Source organism: Alosa sapidissima, chromosome 15 (assembly GCF_018492685.1).
Source record: "Alosa sapidissima isolate fAloSap1 chromosome 15, fAloSap1.pri, whole genome shotgun sequence".
NCBI classification, from domain to species: Eukaryota; Metazoa; Chordata; class Actinopteri; order Clupeiformes; family Clupeidae; genus Alosa; species Alosa sapidissima.
The window spans coordinates 5274048-5297041 of NC_055971.1; the positions used below are offsets into that span (position 1 = coordinate 5274048).

The window sequence follows — 22994 nt, forward strand, 5'->3', positions numbered from 1 at the left end:
TGGATTACAGTGAGCTTTATTTCCGAACAAAAACTTTCAAGTCACTTGAAGCCACGTCAGATGGTACCACAGCATTTAACTTATCACAGATTCATAAAATATATGAATAGCCCACTGTAAAATTGCCAATTGAGTTTTGGTAGGGCAGAAAAAAAGAACGTCAAATGACCCAATATTTTGCTTTTCCGTGTAAATGCTGCGGAGTTGTATCAATCTGAAATTTGGGAAACAAAATCTGGCTTAAAGGGCATAGAATTTTTCACTTTCATAAAACAAAATATTTCCAAGTAGTCTTTCCTACTTTCCTTCCCTCCCCATGCTAATGCACCCATATCCTTCAATTACACTGTGAATAGTAGGGTTATGTGGTTGAATAACCACCACCCTAAACACAGTTGAGGTAGGAAATGGATGCATAAGGGCAGCAATCTCCCACCCCCAAAACCCTCAACAAACAAACAAAAAAACAAACAAAAACCTTTGAAGAATGAGATAAATTTAGTCACTTGCGTGGTAAGATGCCCTTTATCTCATTCTGCAAAGCAATTCCACACATACACATACACTCACACATACACTCACACATACACACCGCTACCTCTCAACTCTTGCAGCCTAGCTACTCCCAGCTAACATAAATGCATTACATGCTTTTTGGTGTTAACTGGCAGCTTTCAAGGCAAGACAAGAAAAATGCAGGTAGCTGCCAAGACATCCTGTGATCTGGCCCTTGTTCTCTCATCTAGTCACACAAATCTCCATTTTTTTTCCCCCCACCCCACGAAAGGTCAATTACATGACTGGTAGATTTGTGTGTTTTGAGGGGGGCACTATAGCAGAGAGAACAAGGGCCTGAAGTTCCACTGCACATAACAAATTGCCCAATTCTAGGAGGAAGTTCCTATTAAGTTGACCTCATTGTATCCAATTTCCTCTCAAAAAGTTTTAATTTAAATTGTTTTACTCAATATTTAAGTGTGCACAAAATGGCCTGTTAGAAACCAACAGCATCTATGACACTTGATGATTAACAGTGGAACAATGAGCATCTTACAGTTATTGGGAAATTGCCACTGAGGGCTTGTCTGCACACATGCATCAAGTTTGGCAGCTCTGAATATCAAGGGGTCATTTTAACAAGAACCATTTACCCAAATAAGCTTTCCCCATCCCCAACCATATTATCTTAAAAGAACACGGCAACATTTTGGGAAGTCAACTTATTTCCAGTCTAGCCCAGTTCGATAAGAGAAAACGTACCCTTCTCTTCTCTGTGCATGCAATAACCCAGTCTGACAGCATTAGCCTAGCATAATTCACTGGAAGTGGGACCAGTTAGCCTACAGCTCCCTTTTAGCTATAGACTAATTGGTCTAACCCACATCCAGTGAACTATGCTAAGCTTGGCTAACAGTGTCAAACTGGGTTATTGCACAGAGAAGAGAAGGGTACGCATCCTCTTCTTTGACTCTTGGGTAGATAGTAAATAAGTTAATTTCTCAAAATGTTGGCATGTTACTTTAAGTAAATATGCAACAGAAAAAGAAAAAAATTTGCCCTCAACTCTGTATCCTAACCACAGTTTTTTTCTGAGCTCCCAGGCTTAGCGTTAAAGGGGATGCTCTGCTGCACACACCCACGCACAAAAATAAAAAAACTGTAGACACACAAATGTGTGTTATTACTGCCCATGGCCTCTGCATGAGCCAATACCACCCACATCCCACCCCAAATAAAATTTCCCATCAACACCTCAGTTGCTTAGGCCGACAGCCGACACTGTAATTATCAGTGCAGTCGGACCCTGAAGTCCAGTCAAAAATTAGGCACACATTGCCTTTTACTTGCATTTGAGCCACTTTCATTTTTTTAAAGCTCAATGCGGTAACCTCCAATCAATTTTAGTGTTAAATATCAGACTGATTTTCTTTTTCGCCTTTACCACCTCCTCCCTAAGCGGAGAGTTCACAACAGTCTGGGTACTCATGTGTGTACTCACTTGCAGAAGTCATTTTAGTGCATATGGCAGTGAGGAGACCGATGTAACAGCATCATCATATTTACCAATTTACAATCTGCCAATTAAGCTGCACTGCAGCAGAAGACTTACACTACATGATGCAAAAGTCCATTTATGTTGTGATTAGAAGTCACTTTGACTAGGGTGTGCCTACCTTGCACATCTGTATTACCAGATGGCAAGCGGGCAAGTGTGTTTGTACAAGGCATTACTTTTTTTTGTAGCAGCCTAAAGATCAAGAGTTTCTGTCAACACTGCTTTAAGGATGCTTGGGAAGCTATTTAACTAAAAAAGTGCCAACAAGTAAACCAATTATAAATCTGGGAGGAAACCTCCACTTGCATCCACATTCTTTCTTGTACCACAAAATTAATCTTGAATCAATAAATACATTTAGTCAAATTTGCTGCTCTTTAGCAGAGGAGAGAAGGGTTGGGAAAACACTTTGGTTTCGGTATAACTATATATATATTAAAATAAAAAAAAAAAAAAAAAAAAAAAAAAAAAAAACAGTGCTGACAGAACCCCAAATCTCAGAGATGCCCTAGTCATCATCAAGCCTTTAAACACATTTTAAAACAATCCTTAAAAATGAAAGTATTTACAAGTTTACAGTGTGCCACATAAGCAGTGAAGATGGCACATCTTGAAGTGAGGGGATTAGCCACCCATTACGAATGTCACTCCTTGGGCCGAAGAAAGATTTGTCCAGATTCCATAAGGAAGGAATCACGGTTGAAAGGAGACAGTTTGTAGAGTATCTGCTCATGTCTCTCAGTCTGCACAATGAAGACCGAGGAGGAAAGGTAGAGTCTATAGAAGTACATGTTCCACGACACCAAATGGATCAACAGCCAGCACCAGCCTTTAAGGAAACTCAGGGTGCAACATCAGTCCCACAATGGCTGAGCAGGAGTGGGGAGAATACACAGCCATGTCTCTCATTGCAGTGTTGTATCCGATGCAGTGAAGACAGCATGAATGTGTTCAATTATCTCTGGCTTTTCTCTTGTGCCCACTCTGTAATGGAGCAATAAGTCTCAGCTTAAATCTATTCAAAAACTAAATGATGAAAAATGGCAAGGGGTGTTTGGGGTGTTAGAAGTGGGCGCAGTAGATGTTGGGAACTGGAAGACGCCCAAAAGACAATGTACATGAGGGGGTGTGGACATTATGAGATTATTTTTAAAAGCTGCTTGTTAAGGCACTTGATACAGTTAGTTAAAAAAGGAGAAAATGAAACGGAAAAATAGTTGCTGCTTGTAATAACTGATAAGGTGTGGGCTGTTGGTTGTCATTTCTTCTCGCATGAGAGGTGCTCGAGTCCCTTTATCCCATACTTCCCTCCTCAGTAAAGTGTCCGAGTCTTCTGAATGGATATCCAGCTCAGCCTCCTATTCAGAGCCGCGATTTCCTTCCCCGCATTCACCAGGCATTTAGATTTCTTATGGAGCAATTGAAATAAAATAAAATAAACAGACATGGGAAGAACAAAAACAATGATGTGGACCACAAAAAAGAAACAAACAAAAATCCCCACAGCAAAGTGGGGGTGGGGGTAATTAAAGGGAGCGTATGGGAAAGATGATCTGGAGGCAAGAGGGAGAGGGGAGAAAGTATGTTTAGAAAACACCTGTGGTAAGCATCGATTTCAATTATACAACAGTTAGGTCTGGTTGACCTATTTATTAATATCTGATTGGATAAGAGGCATTCCAGAGTGGGGATATCCCAAGATATCCCCTCTCGGACTGTTCACTGCCATTAATCACTCCAACGTGAACATTCCATCAATTCAAAACAAGAGAAGAAGGATTTCTTAATGTCACACTTGTGAGAAAATGGCGTAAATGGAATAGGGTTAATGTGCCATTTGGCGCCTGACGTATAGACAAGCTAGTAGGCTATTAATAAAAAATTAAAAAGTGTGTGCATAAGCACATGTAGCCTCTCACTGATTTTGCTCAAGTGATATGCTGCCTTGCTTGGCAACAGGAGAGGCCAAGACTGGAACTATTTTTGGGACGGAGAATGAACTAACAAAAATCGACAAAATAAACAATGGAAAACACATTTGAGGTCTTTACGCTCAATTTGTTGGTAGTAAAACTGTTGTATAAAAGCAACATGGCACTCGTGATCATGGGATCGGTAAAGTTGCCTGTGACCCTGGTCCTCAGTGTTCCTACGGCCGAACCACAGCCATTGGTATATGATCCTTACCAACCCCACTGTGACTTGTGCCATATAGCTTAAATCACAAATGCAAAAATGTATAAGGACATGGAGGTGGGTGGAGTGTAAAAATGCAAGAGTAGGGCCTTTTACCTCTTCTTACGGCTTCACTGCCTCTCCACTCTCACTGTGGTACTCAGCCACATAGAGGCTCTTATCGATGCTGCTGGGGATAGGTTTGATCTCAGTTCCCAACTGCTCCTCTATACCCTTCAGGTTGAAGCGATCGTCATAGGTTATCAGATTGATGGCTAGACCCAAATGTCCAAAGCGTCCTGATGTCACATACATAGACAAAAATAAATATTAGGAATTTTATATCATATTGAGGACTGGTGTTCACTAGTTCACATTTGAATATGATTGCATACCAGATCTGCCAATACGGTGAAGGTATGTCTCTCCAAGCTTGGGAAAGTCAAAGTTTATCACCACATTCACAGCTTGAATGTCAATTCCTCTGGTGAAGAGATCTAAAAACAAGAACTAAAGTAAGACTAAATATACTTAAATGACACTAAAGGTTCATCACACAGAGGGTGACAATGGTGAACGTCTTGTCTGCTGCAATTACAGATGATGGGCACAAATTCTTATTTCAGGGAGGCAGGTCTTACCAGTGCAGACAAGATTCCGGCAGAGACCATTTCTGAAGTCATGGAATACACGGTTACGGTGTTCCTGCAAGACATAAAAGGGTAGTTTCACGATCAGGATAAGTGCTTGGCATAATCCACATGTCAGATGTGGATAGTACATATCTAAATATTGACCAGTAGCCATTTTTTAAAATCCTTTAACAGATGTAGAACAATATAAGACAGCAACCACATACCTGTCTCATCTTTGCATGAATGTAGAAACAGGAGTAGCCAAGTTGAGAAATTTTCTTTGCCAGGAGCTCAACTCTCTGAGACGAGTTGCAGAAGATTATTGATTGATTAATTTGGAGCTAAAGGGGATGAGGAGAGAGAGAGAGAGAGAGAGAGAGAGAGAGAGAGAGAGAGAGAGAGAGAGAGAGAGAGATGCATGAGTAATACTGGTCTCAAACACTAGATGTGAAAAACAGAGTTCTGAATTCACAAACTCCACACACTTACAACTGAACACAAAAGAAAAAAAGTCAGGAACCAAAATGATAGGAACTCACCCTAGAGAACAAAGTATTAAGACAGTGTACTTTCTGCCTTTCGGTGACATAGGCATAATACTGAGTCACACCCTTCAGAGTCAGCTCCTCCATTAGGTTAATCTCATAAGGCTTCTGCAGATGGGAATTCTAGAAGGGGAAAAAAAAAAAAAAACTTTGTTAAAAGAATTCACTGCATGATGGTCTCAACCACAATCACCGGTTACACATCTGGTTTAACAGTAGAATGTGTGAACAGCGCAGATCATATCCAAGCCACAAATTCTGACATTCTTTTACATTGTTTATTTGTTGGTTTTTCATTACTATGAGGGGTTTAATCCATTGAAACTTAATCCAACCACCCAAATGAACAGGAATAACTGTTTTTTAACAGTTTTTTATTTTATTTTTATTTTATATAAGTTTGAACACTATCATTGCTAAGCAAATGTGATTTCAAATAGAAGGCATGTCCGTAAAGTCAACAAGTTGACAGTTATTGGGTAATTAGAGTAGTTTTATCATGAAATGTACCACCTCTTCACATTTATTATATTTCAATCCATTCTATTTCAATGTGAAATGGAGGGTGATCATGTCTTTAATGCTGTAGATAAACTGAAAAGAAGCTTACTTTTGATGCAATTTTTTTTAGTTTTACAGTGGAAAAGGCACCCGTTTCATAGAATGACCCTACGGTACATTTCCATTAAAGCATGCATTAAACAGCAGCTGGAAACAGAGACTTGTATCTCCCCTTCAAATATGTAAATGAGTTAAAAATTACTTAAAATTCTTTTTCTCTACATGTCCCCAAAACAACCAGTCCTTACTTTGCCCGAGAAGCTGTAGATGCTGGACTAATTTTGGCTCCCTACTCAGAAACCTGAGACATTTTTTCCCCCTAGCAGAACGTACCATAAACTTCTGCACACTGATGGGAAAAGTAGCGGAATACAGCAGAATTTGTCTTTGCTTGGATAGGAAGCTCAGAGTCTCCTCCATCATCAGCACAAAGTCCTGTGACAGGAGCTTATCAGCCTGTTCAAAACATGAGTAGGCAATACAGGTTGAGTGCAACTCTTCAAAAACACATTCCATAACAGTGTGTGTATTCCTTCATTCATTCAACTTGCCTCATCCAAAACGATCATCTGCACCTGGCTGACTTTTGCCACTCCCTTTTTGATGAGATCCAGGATCCTTCCTGGCGTGGCAATGACTACATGTACTATAAAGGAAAAGATCATGAGTGAAAATACACGTGTTGGTGAGTGATCTAAATTTGTGATTCATGTAATGCAAGTAACTTCACACCGTACCAGTCTCATCAAGTCGCATGATGTCATCACGAAGGTTGGTGCCACCAGTAGTCGCCATAACCTTGACTCCGCCCATGTGTTTGCTGACCTGGATGCAGATTTGACTCACCTGCAGTGCCAGCTCGCGAGTAGGAACGATGACCATTGCTGAAAAAAGAAAATGATTATTTATCCATTCAAAATCATCCATGGCGTAGTATGAAAATATAAATATAATTTCATCACACGTTCAAAATTTCACCTTGTATGCAGTCCTTCTTTAGGTCAATGCGTTCAAGTAAGGGGATGAGGTAGGCGCCGCTCTTTCCAGTGCCGTTCTTTGCTCTGGCCAGAATGTCCCTCCCTGACAAAGCAATAGGAATGCTCTCCTCCTAACAGGACATATGACAACAGTCTCAAACTCCAACATACTATAAATACCTTCAAACTGGCTAAAATTTTGAGATGAGAGCTTTAACATAATTAAAATGTTACATGTAAAGTTGATCAGAAGGGCTCATTCATTTTAAATATTCACAGGTATGATAGTCATTGAAGCCTGAGAAGTGGACTGATGTTAATAACACATTTGAATTACATTTGTGTAGGTGAGAAAGCATTGCTGTCCAATTTTGTCTCAGCCATGTGTGTTGAGGGGAAGTCATCAACATGACCACTCACTTGATGTGAATTCTCCAGACAATTATCTGCTCTGTTCAAATGGACTCAAACATTACCCAAACTCTTTACTGGGCACTGGCCAGGTCTGTAGTTGTATTTTTGGGTTTAAAGGCACAGAGTTGAGCTACACCTTGTTTTCAGTGTTTAGATTTTTCTGGTGCGACAGTCAAGGTAAAAGTTCAAAACAACCAAAGGACTCGCACATAGGTCCAAAAAGTTGGATCAATATTGTTTTTTTTTATTCCCCCTCAGACAAGCGTGCAAAATGTGCAAACATGTGCAAAGGTGCTACCCTGTCTGATATTAATATAATAATGGAGCGGCCTGAATGCGGGACTATTGACGGACCAACTATGACTTCAATTGAACCCCATGCAGAGACGCGCGCGCGCAGGACCGCTTTGGGGGTGCCTCTCTTTCGTTGCTCTCTCTCGCTCTCTTTCAGCAGGATTTGTCACCGCTGAAGTCAAATTATAGCCTAGGTGCTTCAACATCAACCGCTATCGACAGGAAAGGAAAACAAACATTTAGCGATCAGGAACCGTCAGGAATTTTGCAAATACAGAAGCATGACGCCTAGGCTATAACTTAGAGAACATGGATGACTTCTCTATTTGACGTTCGATTGCGGATATGAACAGACAGCTACAGACACGGAGCGCACATTAGGCCTACTTTCACTTTCTGTGCATATTCATTACGTGAAAAATAATTAGTAGCAAAACAGCGATCAAATATTACATGGCAGTGCGTTTTGTTTTCAAATGTTTTCATGCATGTCTAGATAACAGGTGAGGAATGTTTAGGAGACTCGTAAATCCTCAAATTTAGGCTGCGCAAAGCACAGCACCTTTATTTGGCCATGGCTTGTATTCGAGTCAGCTATAATATAGTCCTTTATTTCTTGCATTTTATTGTGAGACATAGGCCTACTTTTCGTTTGGAGCAGATGTTTAATTTGAGATTTAATTTACGTTTGGACTGTTGATTATATTGCTAAATATTGGGACTGATGACCACTGAAATCTGTGGGGTATTTAATGGCTTACTATTAAGTTTCATAGTGTCTGGAATTTCAATTGCCATCCACTTATTGCGAGATAAGGTATCCGCGCTTTCATTCATTCGTGTGCTGCTGCAAGGGAAACCTTATTCCGTATAGCCAAAGATGTCTAAGATAGCCTAAATGTAGTTATTTTTTAAATTATGCATGATTTACTTTTTTATAAAATTCATAGGCTGATGCCTGGCAGCAACAATTGTGTTTAAATGTAGGCTTCAGCCTCTAGCTCAGAAGGGTGCTGCATGCGACTAGCTTGAGAGCAATGAGAGCAACGTGTTGGAGACTCATGGTGTAAATGACTTTTCATTGGCAACAATACAAACCAACAATATAAAATATTAAGAGGAGCTCTTATATGAGTTAAATTGAAACAAAATTATACTGGCTTTTATTTGTCCAAATCTGAGGCCCGGCTATAAATAGAATCCCTGCCATAATTTGACTATTTAGGTATGCGTTTCAGGCGTAGTGCAAGCACTAATCTCTGACTGAAAGTGCACAGGACTTGTGCATTTGAGAGCGCCCTCGTGCGGCTGTAGACGTAATGTTTCACGTAGGGTTCATGTCAGTTAATATAAATTAACATTTAAAAACATGTTCAATTATATATTTTTTCATATACAAGTCGCACCTGACTATAAGTCGCAGGACCAGCCAAACTATGAAAAAAAGTGCGACTTATAGTCCGGAAAATACGGTACATAAAACAGATATTCATTTACTTTAAAGTGACTAGGGCTAGTGTTTTCAGCATGACATTTGTTGTGCATATAAATAAATTACACTTAATAGCGCAATTCGATTACTCAATTAATTGATGAAACAATCGCTAGAATACTCAATTCCAAAAAGAATCGATAGCTGCAGCCCTATGTAATGGAGGCGAACTGAGCTAGCATGCTAGTTGGGCATGTAAATCCTCACACAGATAACCTTGAGAACGCTTCTAACCGCTGAGTTGGAAGCCTGGGCTTTTAGTACTGTGGTTAGAGCGTTCGACTCCCATGCCGGTGTGTGTAGAGGTGGCAGGTTGAGGCCCGTGAGTGGCGGAGAACCGACCTCTGTTACAGTGGTGCCGTGACCCGGATCATGGGAGTGAGGCTTTAGGGAGGTGAGTGTAACGAGGCGAACTGAGCTAGTATGCTAGTTGTGATTGTAAATCCTAACACCCTTAACCTTAAGAACACTTCTAACCGCCGAGTTGGAAGCCTGGGCTTTTAGCTCAGTGGTTAGAGCGTTTGACTCGGTGGGTGTTGAGGTGGCAGGTTGAGGCCCGTGAGCGGCAGAGGACCGACCTCTGTTACACCTATTTAACACTTGACCCTACTTGTATGACACTACATGTGACACGATATCTGTTCAGTAATCCTCCAAAATTCTGATTGTGGTTCCAAGTAACTTCCCTGTACCCAAACTTTAACATATTTTATTAACTTTGTTCAAGAACAAACAAAGATGGTTTTAAATATAATATGACAAGTTTCACTTAATCTCAAGACAAAGTTGTAGTCTGCACAAAAGACTGAAAACAAAATATTTTTTGGGGTCAGACCCAATTTGACGGTCATTCAGGTAATGGCAAATAAACAATTTTTAAAGATGGCCTAATCCTGTGCCGAACTTTTGTTAAGTGCCTACCTGAATAGGGGAAGGTTTCTCCCAGCCCATCTCAAAGATCCCCATAAGCAGTTCCCGCTTCAAGCAGTAATCTTCAAATTCATTCCCCTTTGTTGCGGTCACATCCTGTAGAGAACACTATACAATTAAGTCCTCCACTTAACTAATCAAGAATTCTCTTTGTTTAAATTGGTCATGTTCTCACCGAAGTTCTCATTCTCATGTCCTTTGGAGGGACCTTTAAGTTTTTCTTCCAGTCATCTCCAGGTCTGATTGTGAAATATTCATTAAAAAGCATTATTATGAATGCACATTTAAAACATGTTATGGTAGAAGACGACATATTTGGCTCAAAACTTTCAGCCTCATAAACCCCTCTTTCCCCACAACAAACAAAACCACCCAAATGATTTCACGAGGAATAAAGTTTGGAGTTTGATCAAGATAAATATTTACTTGATGACTGTGTTTGTTGGTGCTGGCTGGGAACTGCCATTGTTGATTGTGCTGGAGGCTTTCACTTGGCTTGCTGGTTGTTGAGGACTCCCTCCACCTGGGCCACCTGCTGGCTTTCCTGAGGCCCGAAGTTGGCCATTCTGATTAGACAAGCCCAAAATCACGTGGCTCTCTGTTCTTGCAGTACTCATAGTTCCTCTTCAAACAGCAAATTCAATCTGACAGATGTAACAAAGGAATATGCTTTTGCTCACAAGAGTTCACAAGGATATGTGCAATTTGCCGTCCTACACCTTGCAGCTCCAAAAGAAAAATCACAACAGAGAAAAAAAAAATCCCTTCAGATAACTTCAGGTTCTTCTTCCATCAATGTTTTCTTTGAAGATTCAAAATAAGATTCATTCAATTAAGGAGTCAGTGATGTTGCAAGCAGAAAAAAAATGGCTAGAACGCCCAAGTCCACTTTTTCAAAGGTGTACACCCATGAGAAGAGGCCAAGACACCAAAGTGTCAGTCATTTTAGTATTTCCACATCCACTCTTTCTATTCCAAGTTTAGAAGTTGAACAGCTTCCAAAGACATCAACCTAAGAGAAAGGAAAGAAAAAGCATTTTGCATCACATACTCATAAAAGGAGTTCAGGCATGCACCAAGTGATTTGCCAGGGAGCGGTGAGCCAGTTCTGTGACCATGGTCGGGATGCTAAAGTTATCAAGAACTCTTTTCACATTTCCTTGCCATCAAGGAACTTCATCGCTGTAGTTGTATTGCCCAGTTCACAAAGCCAGGGTTGTAAAGGTACAGCACAGAGGAGTTCGACTGTAGGGCGTTTGTCTACAACTAGCAAGCTAATCAGCCAAAAGCCAACAAATTTGTTCTGTGAGCACAGACAGCAAAGCAACTGACCCCGAGTTTACTGGCTTGCTATTTGATGTACTTTGGTATGCAAATGGCCACATCCTTCTGCAAGAGCTGTTCTAATGCAATTTTCCACAGGAATCGATATGGGAATCGGTAAGTAGGCTTGGGTATCGAATATCAAGTATTGGTTGGAACCGGGACCATCTTTGCGATTTTCCCGGAATTGTTCAAAAGTTTAAATTGATTCCTAGTTTCGATTCCCAGTTCGCCGACCGGAAGAAGAAACGGCTGAACACCAACGAAGAAGCGCATAGTTCATAGAATTCATGGAGAATGTCAGACTATTTCATTCAGAAAGCAGGGTTCCCGCGGATCCTTAAAAAGTCTTAAATACAACTGAATTTTCGAAAGAGGTATTAAATGTGCGTATGGGACCGCCAACGAGTGCAAGAGAGCGAGTGATGTCTCCATCCAGTTTCTTGTATTTAAAACGCAATTGTGAGCAAAAGTGACTAGGCTATTAGGCTACGGGAGGAAGTGTAGTGGTTGCAGAGTGTCGATGTTTTTCACGGGTTTGGTTAAAGGTGTGAAAACGGTAATACAGTAGGCATAAAAATAATATGCCTGACGTTTTCGTGGTGTAGCTGAGGCCTGAGAGATAGACAGGTAGCCTACGTGGAATGAGGAAGCCTATGGTAGAATGAGCGGGAGAAAGAGTTTGTAAGCCAGTTAGCGATAGGTTGGCTATATGTTCGAATTTAGGCCGGACACATGGATTTTAAAAGCCCTGTCCGGCGTCCGGCGCAGCCTCAAGCCAGACGCTCATTTGTTCTCCTTTTTGGAGTTGCTCTTGGCATCTAAAGTCTTTGCTCGGACGCAGCATCGTTTCACAAACTATGGACACGAAGACTATTGGTCAAATTATGTGCAGTGCTTCGCAATCAGGAGGAAATACTGTTAAGTTGATCTGTTTGCATCTTTCCAGCATGTGTTGCTGGCCTAGCCTAGGGAAGAAAATATCTGTCTTATAATAGCCTACCTGTAATATCTGCCAGCAGCTTGCTTGCCAGCGTTTCCCAGTAGGCTAGGCCTACTTCGCCAAAGTTGTGAAATATAACCGCATATTTTTTGAATGTCGGCGACTGCTACATAAAAAAAAAAAAAAAAAAAAAACGTGCGTTCATAATACGTGCATGCTTGAGATGAAACCAGCAGTTTTTTTAGCAGGATCATGCAAGGAGGACCTGTCTCTTAATTAATTTAAAACAAGTCAATGGTTTTACAATGTTTCAGTCAAGCTTTGGTTGGTTTAGATACAACTGGTATGCAAAATGTAAAGTAGTGGATTAACTTTAATTTGCTGTGCTGCATATTGGACAATAGATGCACATAGTAAATTATATAAAGTAGGCTTATTAAAATATGTATTAGCTTAGTCTAGCTTAGCTTAGTCTAACTTTGAAAAAAATATTGAAGGGAATCCAGTCCAGTGCACATGTCTTTGGCAAGTAGCCCTAGGCTACTACAGACACAGGTGAAGAACAGTCAGCCTCAGCAGTAAGCAAAACCAAATACAGCCAGCTTCAAAAGCAAGCAGCCCAGACCCTAAAATTGGGCATTTATAGCTGTGAAGGTAATTCACACACAATTATTTTGCGCCAAAATATATTTGGTAACTTCTGTAGACATCCAAAATGGGGTGGGGGTTAAAATTAGTAGGAAAAAAAAACTTGCGCATATATATATATATATATATATATATATATATATATATATCTTTTAGTTGTGGTATAATCTTAATTTTCATTTAGATGTCTTGGAAAGGTCTTAAAAAGTCTTTAAATTTGCACTTGGAAAATGAACCCTGAGAAAGACTGTTGGTTAGCTAGCTCATTTAAAATATCCTAAACTTTTTTTGACCCTGCCTTTAAAAAACATCGGAATCGAGAATCGTTAGGAACCGGAATCAAAATAAGAAATCGGAATTTAAATCGTTCAAATTGAAACGATACCCAACCCTATCGATAAGGAATCGCATCAATAAGCAGACTCGACAATAGCATATCGATATCGATAATTTCTTAACAATGCCCATTCCTAACGGGAGCCGTTTATGTTTTTAGCGAGGGGGTCTTAGCAGGTCGAGAACAAGACACCTCGATGAGCCGACGGCAATTTGCTGTTGAATTGTGATTGTTTGAAAGCATGCAAGACTTGATTAGTCTCAACTCAACATCGGGCGGTTATTTGGAATTTTAAAAGACATGGGCCTGGAGAATCACTTAATTTCCAGTCAAACGCAGCAGTCAGGATATACAGTGGGCGTCGCTTTCAGTCTCTTCAGTCACTTCAGTCGCGCATTACGAGGCGTGAAGCTGCGTGAAGCTTTAGTACCACTTTCAGCCACTGTGCGTCGCTCTGCCACTGTACATCGCTCTGCCTGCCGCCCCTTCTGAAAAAGCAGGAGGCTACCATTAAACATTATTGTTGCCGAGAGGAATCCCAGCCTACGAATTCAATAACAAAATAAATTATCTACTGGCTCAATGATAATTAATAAATAACTGTTCAGAATTAATCTGTAGCCTTGGGTAGGCTTCTGCAGAGAACAATGTGGTTGCCGATTTAATACCGTTTAATACCGCAATAGAGGCTTAGACAACTATGACCCACGTTTTGGTTTCATAAATTAATTTGCCCTACTTCTTGACTGCAATGTAGTCAATTGACTGCTTGACAGGTTATTTTTATTTTTCTGTACAATAAACAAATACATCTGCTTTATGCCGCAGAATTACGCACTTGGCCAGCCTATAGAACGGGCACATTTTGGAGAGAATAGAGAATGTACGCACGCAAGAATCTGTAGGCTATTTGTGGCGGGTTACCAGCAAACAATGTTTAATGCATTAACTCAAGACGTCAAACGTTTTCTAAACAATACAAACAGAAAGAATGCAGCAGGCAGCAAATGTAGAAGAGTAATTTCCAGTGGAAGAACAAAATGCTGAATGAAGCCCAAAGATATGAAGGCATATCTGGCAAGTTGTTAAAAAGACATAAAAGTTAAAGACGTAAATGGTTGGGCTATAGGCCTAGTTTGCAAGAAGGAGACATAACACGTGAGCATGCCACACTATCCACAGCTGTGGTAGCGGGGGGTAGGATGATTACTGTTAGCGCAGGATTTATATAAAATTCTTCAACAGAAGGCCTGCCTCGAATGCAGGCTTACCCAAAAAAAAAAGCCTGTGGTTTGCGCAGCCTACAGTAAGTAGGTCTTGGTGAGTTAGGAGTCCTCACGACTTATTTTAAGCAGTCTCAGAGGTGGAAAGTTGCGTTCGTTGGGGGCAGGGCCGGATTAACAATTCATAGACCCTTGGGAACTAAATGTCTGATGGCCCCCCCTGCCCCCCAGCCAATGTGAATCGGGCGGTCAGTTAATAGGCCTATATCGTGAAGATTTTTTATTGCCATTTAAGGCACGAGCGCATCTGTGAGGCCAAGCCTCACCAAGTAGCCCATTTGTTTACAACTAACATTACATTTAATTAAACTGCTTATAGGCTATGCCGAAATAGTTTCAACATTTTGAATATCAGTGTCGGGTGAATTAGGAAATGTTCTCAAAGTAGCCTTATGGCATAATGTGCAAATAATATAGCCTAGATATTCCAATATATTCGAATACATGTGTTTATTGTAGAGGGGATATTCGAACGTCATTTTTGAGCAATTTTGAGTCCTAGTCCACTGTAGGCTACGCCAATCGCCTATTAACACTTTCCACCTAACCTCAGTGAGCATGTCGGCAATGACGCCGTATAGTCCGCAACGATGGTCTTATTCCAATCATGGCTAGTTGTTTGGCGATAGAGCTAGTCAGACAGCCTTTTTTCCGCAGGGTCCTGATGCACTCACTGACTTCTGCATTGACAACAACCATCTCTGAACTGTGTAAATGGGCTATGCATGGGGTGTCTAACCAGGCCTTTTTATCAGGCCACCAGGCCCCTCCTCCTCCTGGACAATAGGCCAGAGGTGGAGAGGTGGAAAGATGAGTTGTTGGGGGCAGGGCACCCACACACACACCATGACACAGCATTTCCAATTCAAAAGGGAAAGCACTGCTCATTGCAAAATGCAGAACCTTTAAAGGTAAACAGGCCTATAACTTGACTAAAACCGTGCAAAACTTGAGGCACATCTGTTATCATCTGAGCAGTCTCATGTATATCCTCATTTTGCGAATGCGAAAACGATATGAGCCTGTTGCATTTCGTTAGATGTCCGAGTCACGCATAATGTTTGAAAATCACTGGCTCATAATCACAATAATTAAACACACGACAGTTGGATACTTCATTATGTTCCCATGCATACATTTTGGTGAGTAGCATAGAGATCGTTAAAAACAAAGTATGGCTCTCCGTTTGGACATCGAAAACTTATATTTTAAATAGGGTAGACTACCGTTAGAGATGCTGACTTGCAAAGGCCTCAGGATAACACGTTATCTCCACTATCATCAGTCAATGCTTTTTGAGGATGGGCTAGCCTACATTAAGAACAAGCATATTTCTGGTTGATTTAAGAAGGGCTTTCAATCGTATGTCCCCATGCACATAATAGAAATGCACTCGCTCAAAGAGCACAGACCTCCACCAAGGCAGCTCAATTATTGAATTATTATTATTTAAATCTAAGTTATTGAATTATTTCTTGAATGTAGGCTATTGAGTAGATATTTTTGGTATTTCGTGTTTTTCAGTAGTGTTCACAAATTGTTGTTTTGTTTTATCAGAACTGATTAGGCTACATCGTGCATAACGTGTAATTAACGTGATTAACACCTGTGTATGACTGTCCATTGTATGGCAAGGCTATTAACACCTGTCCCTGAGTCTGTATGGGCAAGCAATTACCGGGTATGCTCTAAACTTATAATAAAATAAGCACCTGCATTCCGGAGCGGTGCTTATGAGCCTGTTTACACTTGCTTTAAATACTGTAAATACAGGTGTAAACAATCACCAAGATGCAGGGGCGCAGGAGATACTTTGAAAGTAGTCTCTAGTGTACAGTGGAGTTTTCTTATATGTATATTACTTTTTCTGCTGTAAGTGTATTGTTTACTGGACTAAATAAAAGTCCTCTTCCTTTTCACAACAATCTCTGCTTCATCCTTTGCTTAAAATAGACCACCAGTCACGGTTACCCTTTAAACCCGAGATGAGTGAAACACTTTTTAATTAAACGTAATTTAGAAAGACATCGTAAAACACTTAAAGTTAATATTTTGTATTTTAGATAGATTGCTGCTGGGCTATACAGTATGTCTTGGTTCATGTCTGTTAACAACTCATTGCAGTCCTCACGGTTGCATCCATCCGCCCTTCTATGAAATGAAAAAGACATAGGCCAGCTTGCAGATAGCCTATGATTTCAGTTAAAATACAGTACGTGATAAACCCAGAAAAAGTTGACAGGTAGGCTATGTTTCGGTCCCAGTGATTATTTATACTTTTCAAGGCATTTTAAGGAAGGAGTGGTAGCATGCAAGCTCCCAAATTGACCCAGTAGCCTACAGAAGGCATCAATAAATTGAAGGGGAGGGTCATGCGTTTTTTCATAATCACTTTGGAGGGTCATAGAAAAATGTCTTGCTGGCGAGGGAGGGTCACATCTTTTTGGACTAATGCTCTCAAAACTCCTCCGGTAGCCCCTTAAATAAATAACGAACAGTCCCTAATGAAGTAAACTTGTGACCATCAAAAAACGTTTATCGCCTGTAACTCCGTGATAACAGGACGTAACAGGAAGGCATTTGGCTGAGCAACGGAGGTTAATATGCTCTATATTTTGTCAAAATGATGTATGTCTATCATCGTTGCACTCTGAGAAAATTTGTCCTGCGTTTCTTCTATGGCTGCAAACGGGATTCACTTGCAGTTAACCAAATATTTATTTATTAGGGCAGGGCAGGCATATTTCTGGCTATTAAATTATTTCTAAACCAGTCTGCTAAAGTCTGTAGTGAAGTCTGTGTAGGGTTTTCCAGGCTCCATTTCTTTTTACGAGACACCCTGCTCACTTGAGACATCTGCCGGTTGTTTGGGTTGTTGCAGCGTCACTGGAAAAATACAAATTAAAAGTCGCGTGATTCCGCGCGCAGACCGCGATGGAAGCTGGCCAAGTCAAAGCACTGCCCACTGTAACTACCACTGGCAATACTGATGGATACATTGCTGAATTATTAAAAATGTTAATACACAAAAAGTTTTCTAATTCATTTTACATCAATCGACAAATTAAGACACAGTAAATGGTTTGGGTGGGCTAAATATTTATAAAAAAACACTTTTTTTCAAGGTGGGTACAGTGACCCAAAAAGCAGCTAGCGCAAGCTAACTTGATGAATGATTATCTTGATAATTCTGAAAGTTTGGCAAAAGAGGGATAACTATGATAGCAAGTTTACAGCATATTTAGGCTCCAGGCATAGCTTTATTCATTTTGGTGTGCACATTTATTTCCCCGGTAGTCATTGTAGAACCATTTAAGCCCATCTCATGCGTTTCAATAGGAAATTCCTAAAATTGAGGTTTAATACATTTTCACTGTATCCCTGTGACTTTGATGTTCTTTTACCTCACTGACTTCATTAGTTCACAAAAGGAAGCCAAACATAAAATCAAATGTTTAAAGGTTGTATCAGCGATTTCAGGCCCAAAAAAGGCCCAAACATATGATCACATTCAGCTAATCTTTCCTAATGATCCGCTAGCTGTCTGCCCCATAAGCAGGCCATCAAAAAAACGTGTCTCTGTAGGCACCCTAGGCTCCGAGATCTGTACACAAAAACAATTGCTACCAACAAGGGTTGGCGACCCACTCAAAAGCAAAATAAAGTGTTTCAACCAATAACTGACGAGATGCGCGTTTAGGAGAGTTTTAATTGCACAGGAGGGAGGGGGAGGGAGTAGCGAGCTAGCTCTCTGTTTTGTTTGAACATCAACAGAAGTGACGTATCGCCGCTATCGCGGATACAACCTTTAAAATATTTGTTAAATGTAAGACATGTTATTGAATAAATATTTCGATTTCAGTTCCTGCATTATTACAGCCCTGGTTTTAAAGCATTTTTCCAATTATTCACAAAAATGAATGCTGATCTTGACAGCATGCAGGTCTAATTCTAACTAGGATTCATTTTTGTTGTCAAATGGAAGTTCACGGCTCATCTGTCTCCAATGCTTCCAATTAGCCCATTTCACAAGATGGGGCCGCTGTGTAAATCAACTTCCTGTGGAACAGCACAGACCCATAGACAGCAAAAGAAAAGTCCACAGGAAAGACAAAAGCAGGAAGACGTTTTACCCTGCCAATTAAAGAATCATTAACATCAACAAGGCCGGACACCTGGACACTGTGAAATAGGCTTATACTCAACAATGTAAGATTCTAACTGAAAAGCACTAACATGCAGCTTTGTTGTGGGAAGTAAGTCTCTCTGGTGACTGAATTCTATAATGTGTACACAGGAGACGTGCTGGGACGCTCACCAGAGCAAATGGGTTGGATAAAGATTGATCATTGGTTGAACTTTTTTTTTTCCTTGCGATATGCATAGCCTACAAACAATGTCTGATCGTTGCTGATTCTTCAGTTTATGTTCGTAAGCCAAGTAATTCAAGTAGTCAGCACTTTAGCCGGTGGGTTAGCTATGTTATTATGCCTACAGGCTTTGACAGCTAGCATGCTAGTTAGCCTAATTCAAGTGCTTGCAAAAGGACACTGTCAAACTGCAACAAATGTCTTGTAATGAATGTAATTTTCTTCCATATAGTGTTCACAGTGAATCATATAGAGCTGCACAGTCCCGCCCACAGCCGATGCCGGAAGTAAAAATTCAATGCAATTTCTCCAAAACCAGCTACGGCTGTACTAAGCGATTGTATGCTCATATAGACGCCAAGAGTTCATGGGGCACTAACCTGGTTTTGAGATAAATGCCTTTTATTCGAGATCTCTTGGATAAGTACTTCATTACCCACAATCCTGAACAATCCCACAGTGATGCCTCTGATTGGTGGAAAGGCCGTTATGGTCATAGTTTGAAACTCTCTCAGCGAAAATTACTGACAAAGATGGCGGAGTATTTTACTGCCTATGGCGAAAATCTTAATATGATTAAAAACTTTCTTGACGAATATTGGTACTTGTAAAGGATTGTGGTTTATACATCACACGAACTTAGTCAGGGCCAATACACTATCAAATAGACCACTGTAAATGTTAGTTCAAACACTCAAACTTTTCAGGTAGCCGACAGGCTAACCTTTAGCATTTCCGAGATTGTATGTCATTACATAATGCAGCTAACATTAGCCTACATGCTGCAACACAGTGGAGACCGTTTTCAACACGTTTCATCCAGTCCTTCTAGTTGCAGAGTTTGCAGGTGCTAAGCTAGCGCAAGTAATCAGTATGTTAGCCTGCCACTAAAAACAGTCTTACCCACTCCACAGTACACCCAGGCAAATACATTATAACGGCAGACTGTCGATATAAATGTCTGTGTTGATACATTTTTCTATCCTTGCATTTCAATGATTGCATAACATTTTGAGGGACTAGTTTCTTAGCAGTGGTTAGTAGTACTGCACTCCAATCAGGATACTGTTGTGGAAAATGTCTACTCTGGAAATCCAGAGTTCTCACGAGAGCACAATGGAATGAGCAATGATGCAGGTTACTTTTACCCCTTGCATCCCGGGGAACCAATCAAATCGGCATATCTGATATATGCAGGCCAGAGGCGAGCTAAACTGATGACGACAGCGCTGCAACGTTGGAGGTCAGTAAACATTGGTCATAGTGTTATCCAATTGTGTCGAAGTGCGGAATCATTCAGAGTAAACATTGGTCTAGTTATCCAATTGCATGCAGTGATATTTTCAAATGCATGCTTGGTGCCGCCTCTCGAGGGCCATTACATTGTTCGTGGCTAGACCCTTAATCTATCTAGATTGCCAGGGTCTGGATTTTCCAGGCTAGAAAATGTCCACTTCCAAATCCAAATGTCCAATTAACAATTACCACTTGACTATTTAGTAATTTAGCACTCTGGAACAAGGTATCCGAAGGAGACAATGTAGATAGAAGATTTTCCGAAGACTGTTGATCTTTATTCACCGTATTGCAATGATAGTACAGCCCAACCATCAAAGCAATAAGGAGGAGATGTCATCAGCTGGGGCCCCCGACAAGATCTCCCCTACTATACACTATATTTTATACTCCTCAGCCCTTGAGAAGTGCCACCCTCTCACGCCATCTCCATCAACACCCTTCACCAATCAGTACCAAGCAGGGTCGCTTACATTGGTGGAAACCATCTTCCCATCATGCATAAAACTATATGCAAACCTATGTAATGCATAGGTAACATATGTAAAATAGTGCAACCCTAAGTTTTTCTGGTTCCTTCCAGTTTGGTGAAATAAGGCCTTCTTATCTTATTCTCTTCCTAGCTGGACAGGCCCTAACTCATAAGGCACAGCGGCCTCCTCATCCCTGTCCTGTCCTCACCAGCTTGATAACACCCTCTCTCCCTTAACCATACGGGTATTCCATCAACCTCGCTAAAGGCCAAAGCTGGCTTATTTCGATAAATCTCGCTAATTTTAGTGAGAATTCCGTTCCATTAATGAGGTTAACGTGAATCCCAGTTTGGTAACCATGGGAATTTATGCCACAGAACTAACCTGCTCCGTAGCAGGTTAACTTTCAAGCGAAATTAAGCTGTGTTGCAAAAAAAAAAAACAATCAGTCGGAAAACGAGTCCAAAAAGATGGTTCCGTCAACCTGCGCTCTCGTCACCTGTAGCCTATAACTTTAAAAATAGAAGTAGGCCTAAATGTTTTTTTTCCCCGACAGTGCACCAAGCATGGATTTACACATTCACTAGCTCCAAAGAATATGAAGATTATACGATTAAAAATGTTTTAACTTCACATGCGTGTGGTTCTAGGAATCGTGCTACTCTGAGTCACTTACGTTCGGTGGTGGTGTAACGTGCAGCGAGACGGCATAGGAAAGGAATTACTTTCTTGCGTGATCGCAGGTTCGCTTCCCATACGAAGTATGAAGGCTACATTGCTCATCACCTTGATTATGGCATTTTTAGATATAATCTTTGATGAAAGACATATGTCTACTGCTGATAAACGGTCATGCACATTTGGTAGGCTGTTCAGTGACAGCTTTGCAGGCTATATTATAGGCTATCTGATGCAAGCCAAACGATCATTATTCTGTAGCCTAGGCAGCTAATAATTAAAACTGCTTCATGAGTCGACGATTGTTCATGAATGTCAAATCAACTGTGTGCTACACAGATTAAATACTAGGCATAAATTGAATTGAAAGCCATTGCATTTCAGATAATTTTATTTCAAACACTTTGGGACTTCTGGGAGACAATAGGCTATTATGTTGATACTAATTTATTTTATGACCACCTACACCTAGACAATAATTTGGAGTGAACTCTTTTAATATAAGAACGTAGGCTATAGATAGTTTTGAATATATGCCAAAGTTGTTTTTGAGTTTATACTATTTATTCATTCACTCGTTTTGTTCAAGCATAGACTGTATAGTCTAGATGTGTTCAAGAGTGAAGCCAATCAAACTCGCAATTGATTTCAAACCATTAGCATTGTTATTTTAAATGTAGGCCTATGCTTTCATTATTCTCCAATTTCTGTAGGCAATCTATTTTTTTCTCTCAATGTTAAATTTGATGACTTTCGATGAAAATCCTGTAGATGGCGCTTGCCTATCGAACATAAATCGTCTAGTATTGTCTTAATTTTACGACATATATCGTCTTTTCGTCAATCTACTGTTTTGGTCTACTTTTCTACCTCGTGCACGAGCAGAGATGAAGCTGAACTAATCCTCGCTTGAATAAACGAGGCCAAGATGCCGCTAACTTGAATAAACGAGGCCAAGATGCCGCTAACTTGAGTTAATGGAACGGCTTCAGCCCCAAATGAAAGTCTACGCTAGTTCAAGCCAGGCTATTTCTGTTAATCGCCGCCTTCATTAGCGAGGTTGATGGAATATCCCCCATGTAAGGAGGAGATCCTCTCATCCTGGTACCCCCAGTACTTTTCCACTCACCCCACTCTTCTGACAGTTGGTCTGGCCTACACAAGATACAATGACCTCACACTGCTCACAGCAAATGCAGTGGCATTAAGACTTATGACACTCATGACTACATTCTTCTAAAACATGAAAACCCATGCAATAGTATAAACCTTTATGAAACCCATGATTACATCCCTTCACATCCTGAAAACCCACCATAATACCTAGTAAAATCCTAGGTAATATCAGTCCACTGCTGCCATAGTACTTTGTTTTTTACTCCAATATCATTTATGAACCGAAACAGTTATTTTAAAACAGGTATTCACACAGACGTTTGCACTTTTAAAACAGCAAATTATTTTGATTTCCCCTGATTTCAGAGAGGCTACTACTACAATACTAAAATAAGATGTGGATTTTGAAACAACTGTTTTTATACAGAAAATAAAGTTTGTTTTGCTT

General features: G+C 40.4%; 1 protein-coding gene across 4 annotated transcripts in view; it reads right to left on the reverse strand.

Annotated features, from left to right (window-relative positions):
- ddx6 (DEAD (Asp-Glu-Ala-Asp) box helicase 6) overlaps window positions 1-22994 on the reverse strand; it is a 25103-nt gene continuing 2109 nt past the window's right edge. For 3 of the 4 annotated variants that reach the window (XM_042064137.1, XM_042064138.1, XM_042064139.1), the window contains exons 2-14: window positions 10506-11091; window positions 10255-10318; window positions 10071-10175; window positions 6951-7080; window positions 6710-6856; window positions 6524-6618; window positions 6306-6428; window positions 5406-5534; window positions 5091-5207; window positions 4873-4936; window positions 4627-4728; window positions 4349-4530; window positions 1-3609 (exon numbers count right to left, since the gene is read on the reverse strand). In XM_042064137.1, coding sequence (XP_041920071.1) covers window positions 4355-4530; window positions 4627-4728; window positions 4873-4936; window positions 5091-5207; window positions 5406-5534; window positions 6306-6428; window positions 6524-6618; window positions 6710-6856; window positions 6951-7080; window positions 10071-10175; window positions 10255-10318; window positions 10506-10696 — 1443 coding nt within the window. In that variant the 5' untranslated portion in view covers window positions 10697-11091 and the 3' untranslated portion in view covers window positions 1-3609; window positions 4349-4354. The remainder of the gene's footprint in view (window positions 3610-4348; window positions 4531-4626; window positions 4729-4872; window positions 4937-5090; window positions 5208-5405; window positions 5535-6305; window positions 6429-6523; window positions 6619-6709; window positions 6857-6950; window positions 7081-10070; window positions 10176-10254; window positions 10319-10505; window positions 11092-22994) is intronic. The other variant, XM_042064140.1, reaches the window with a different exon arrangement.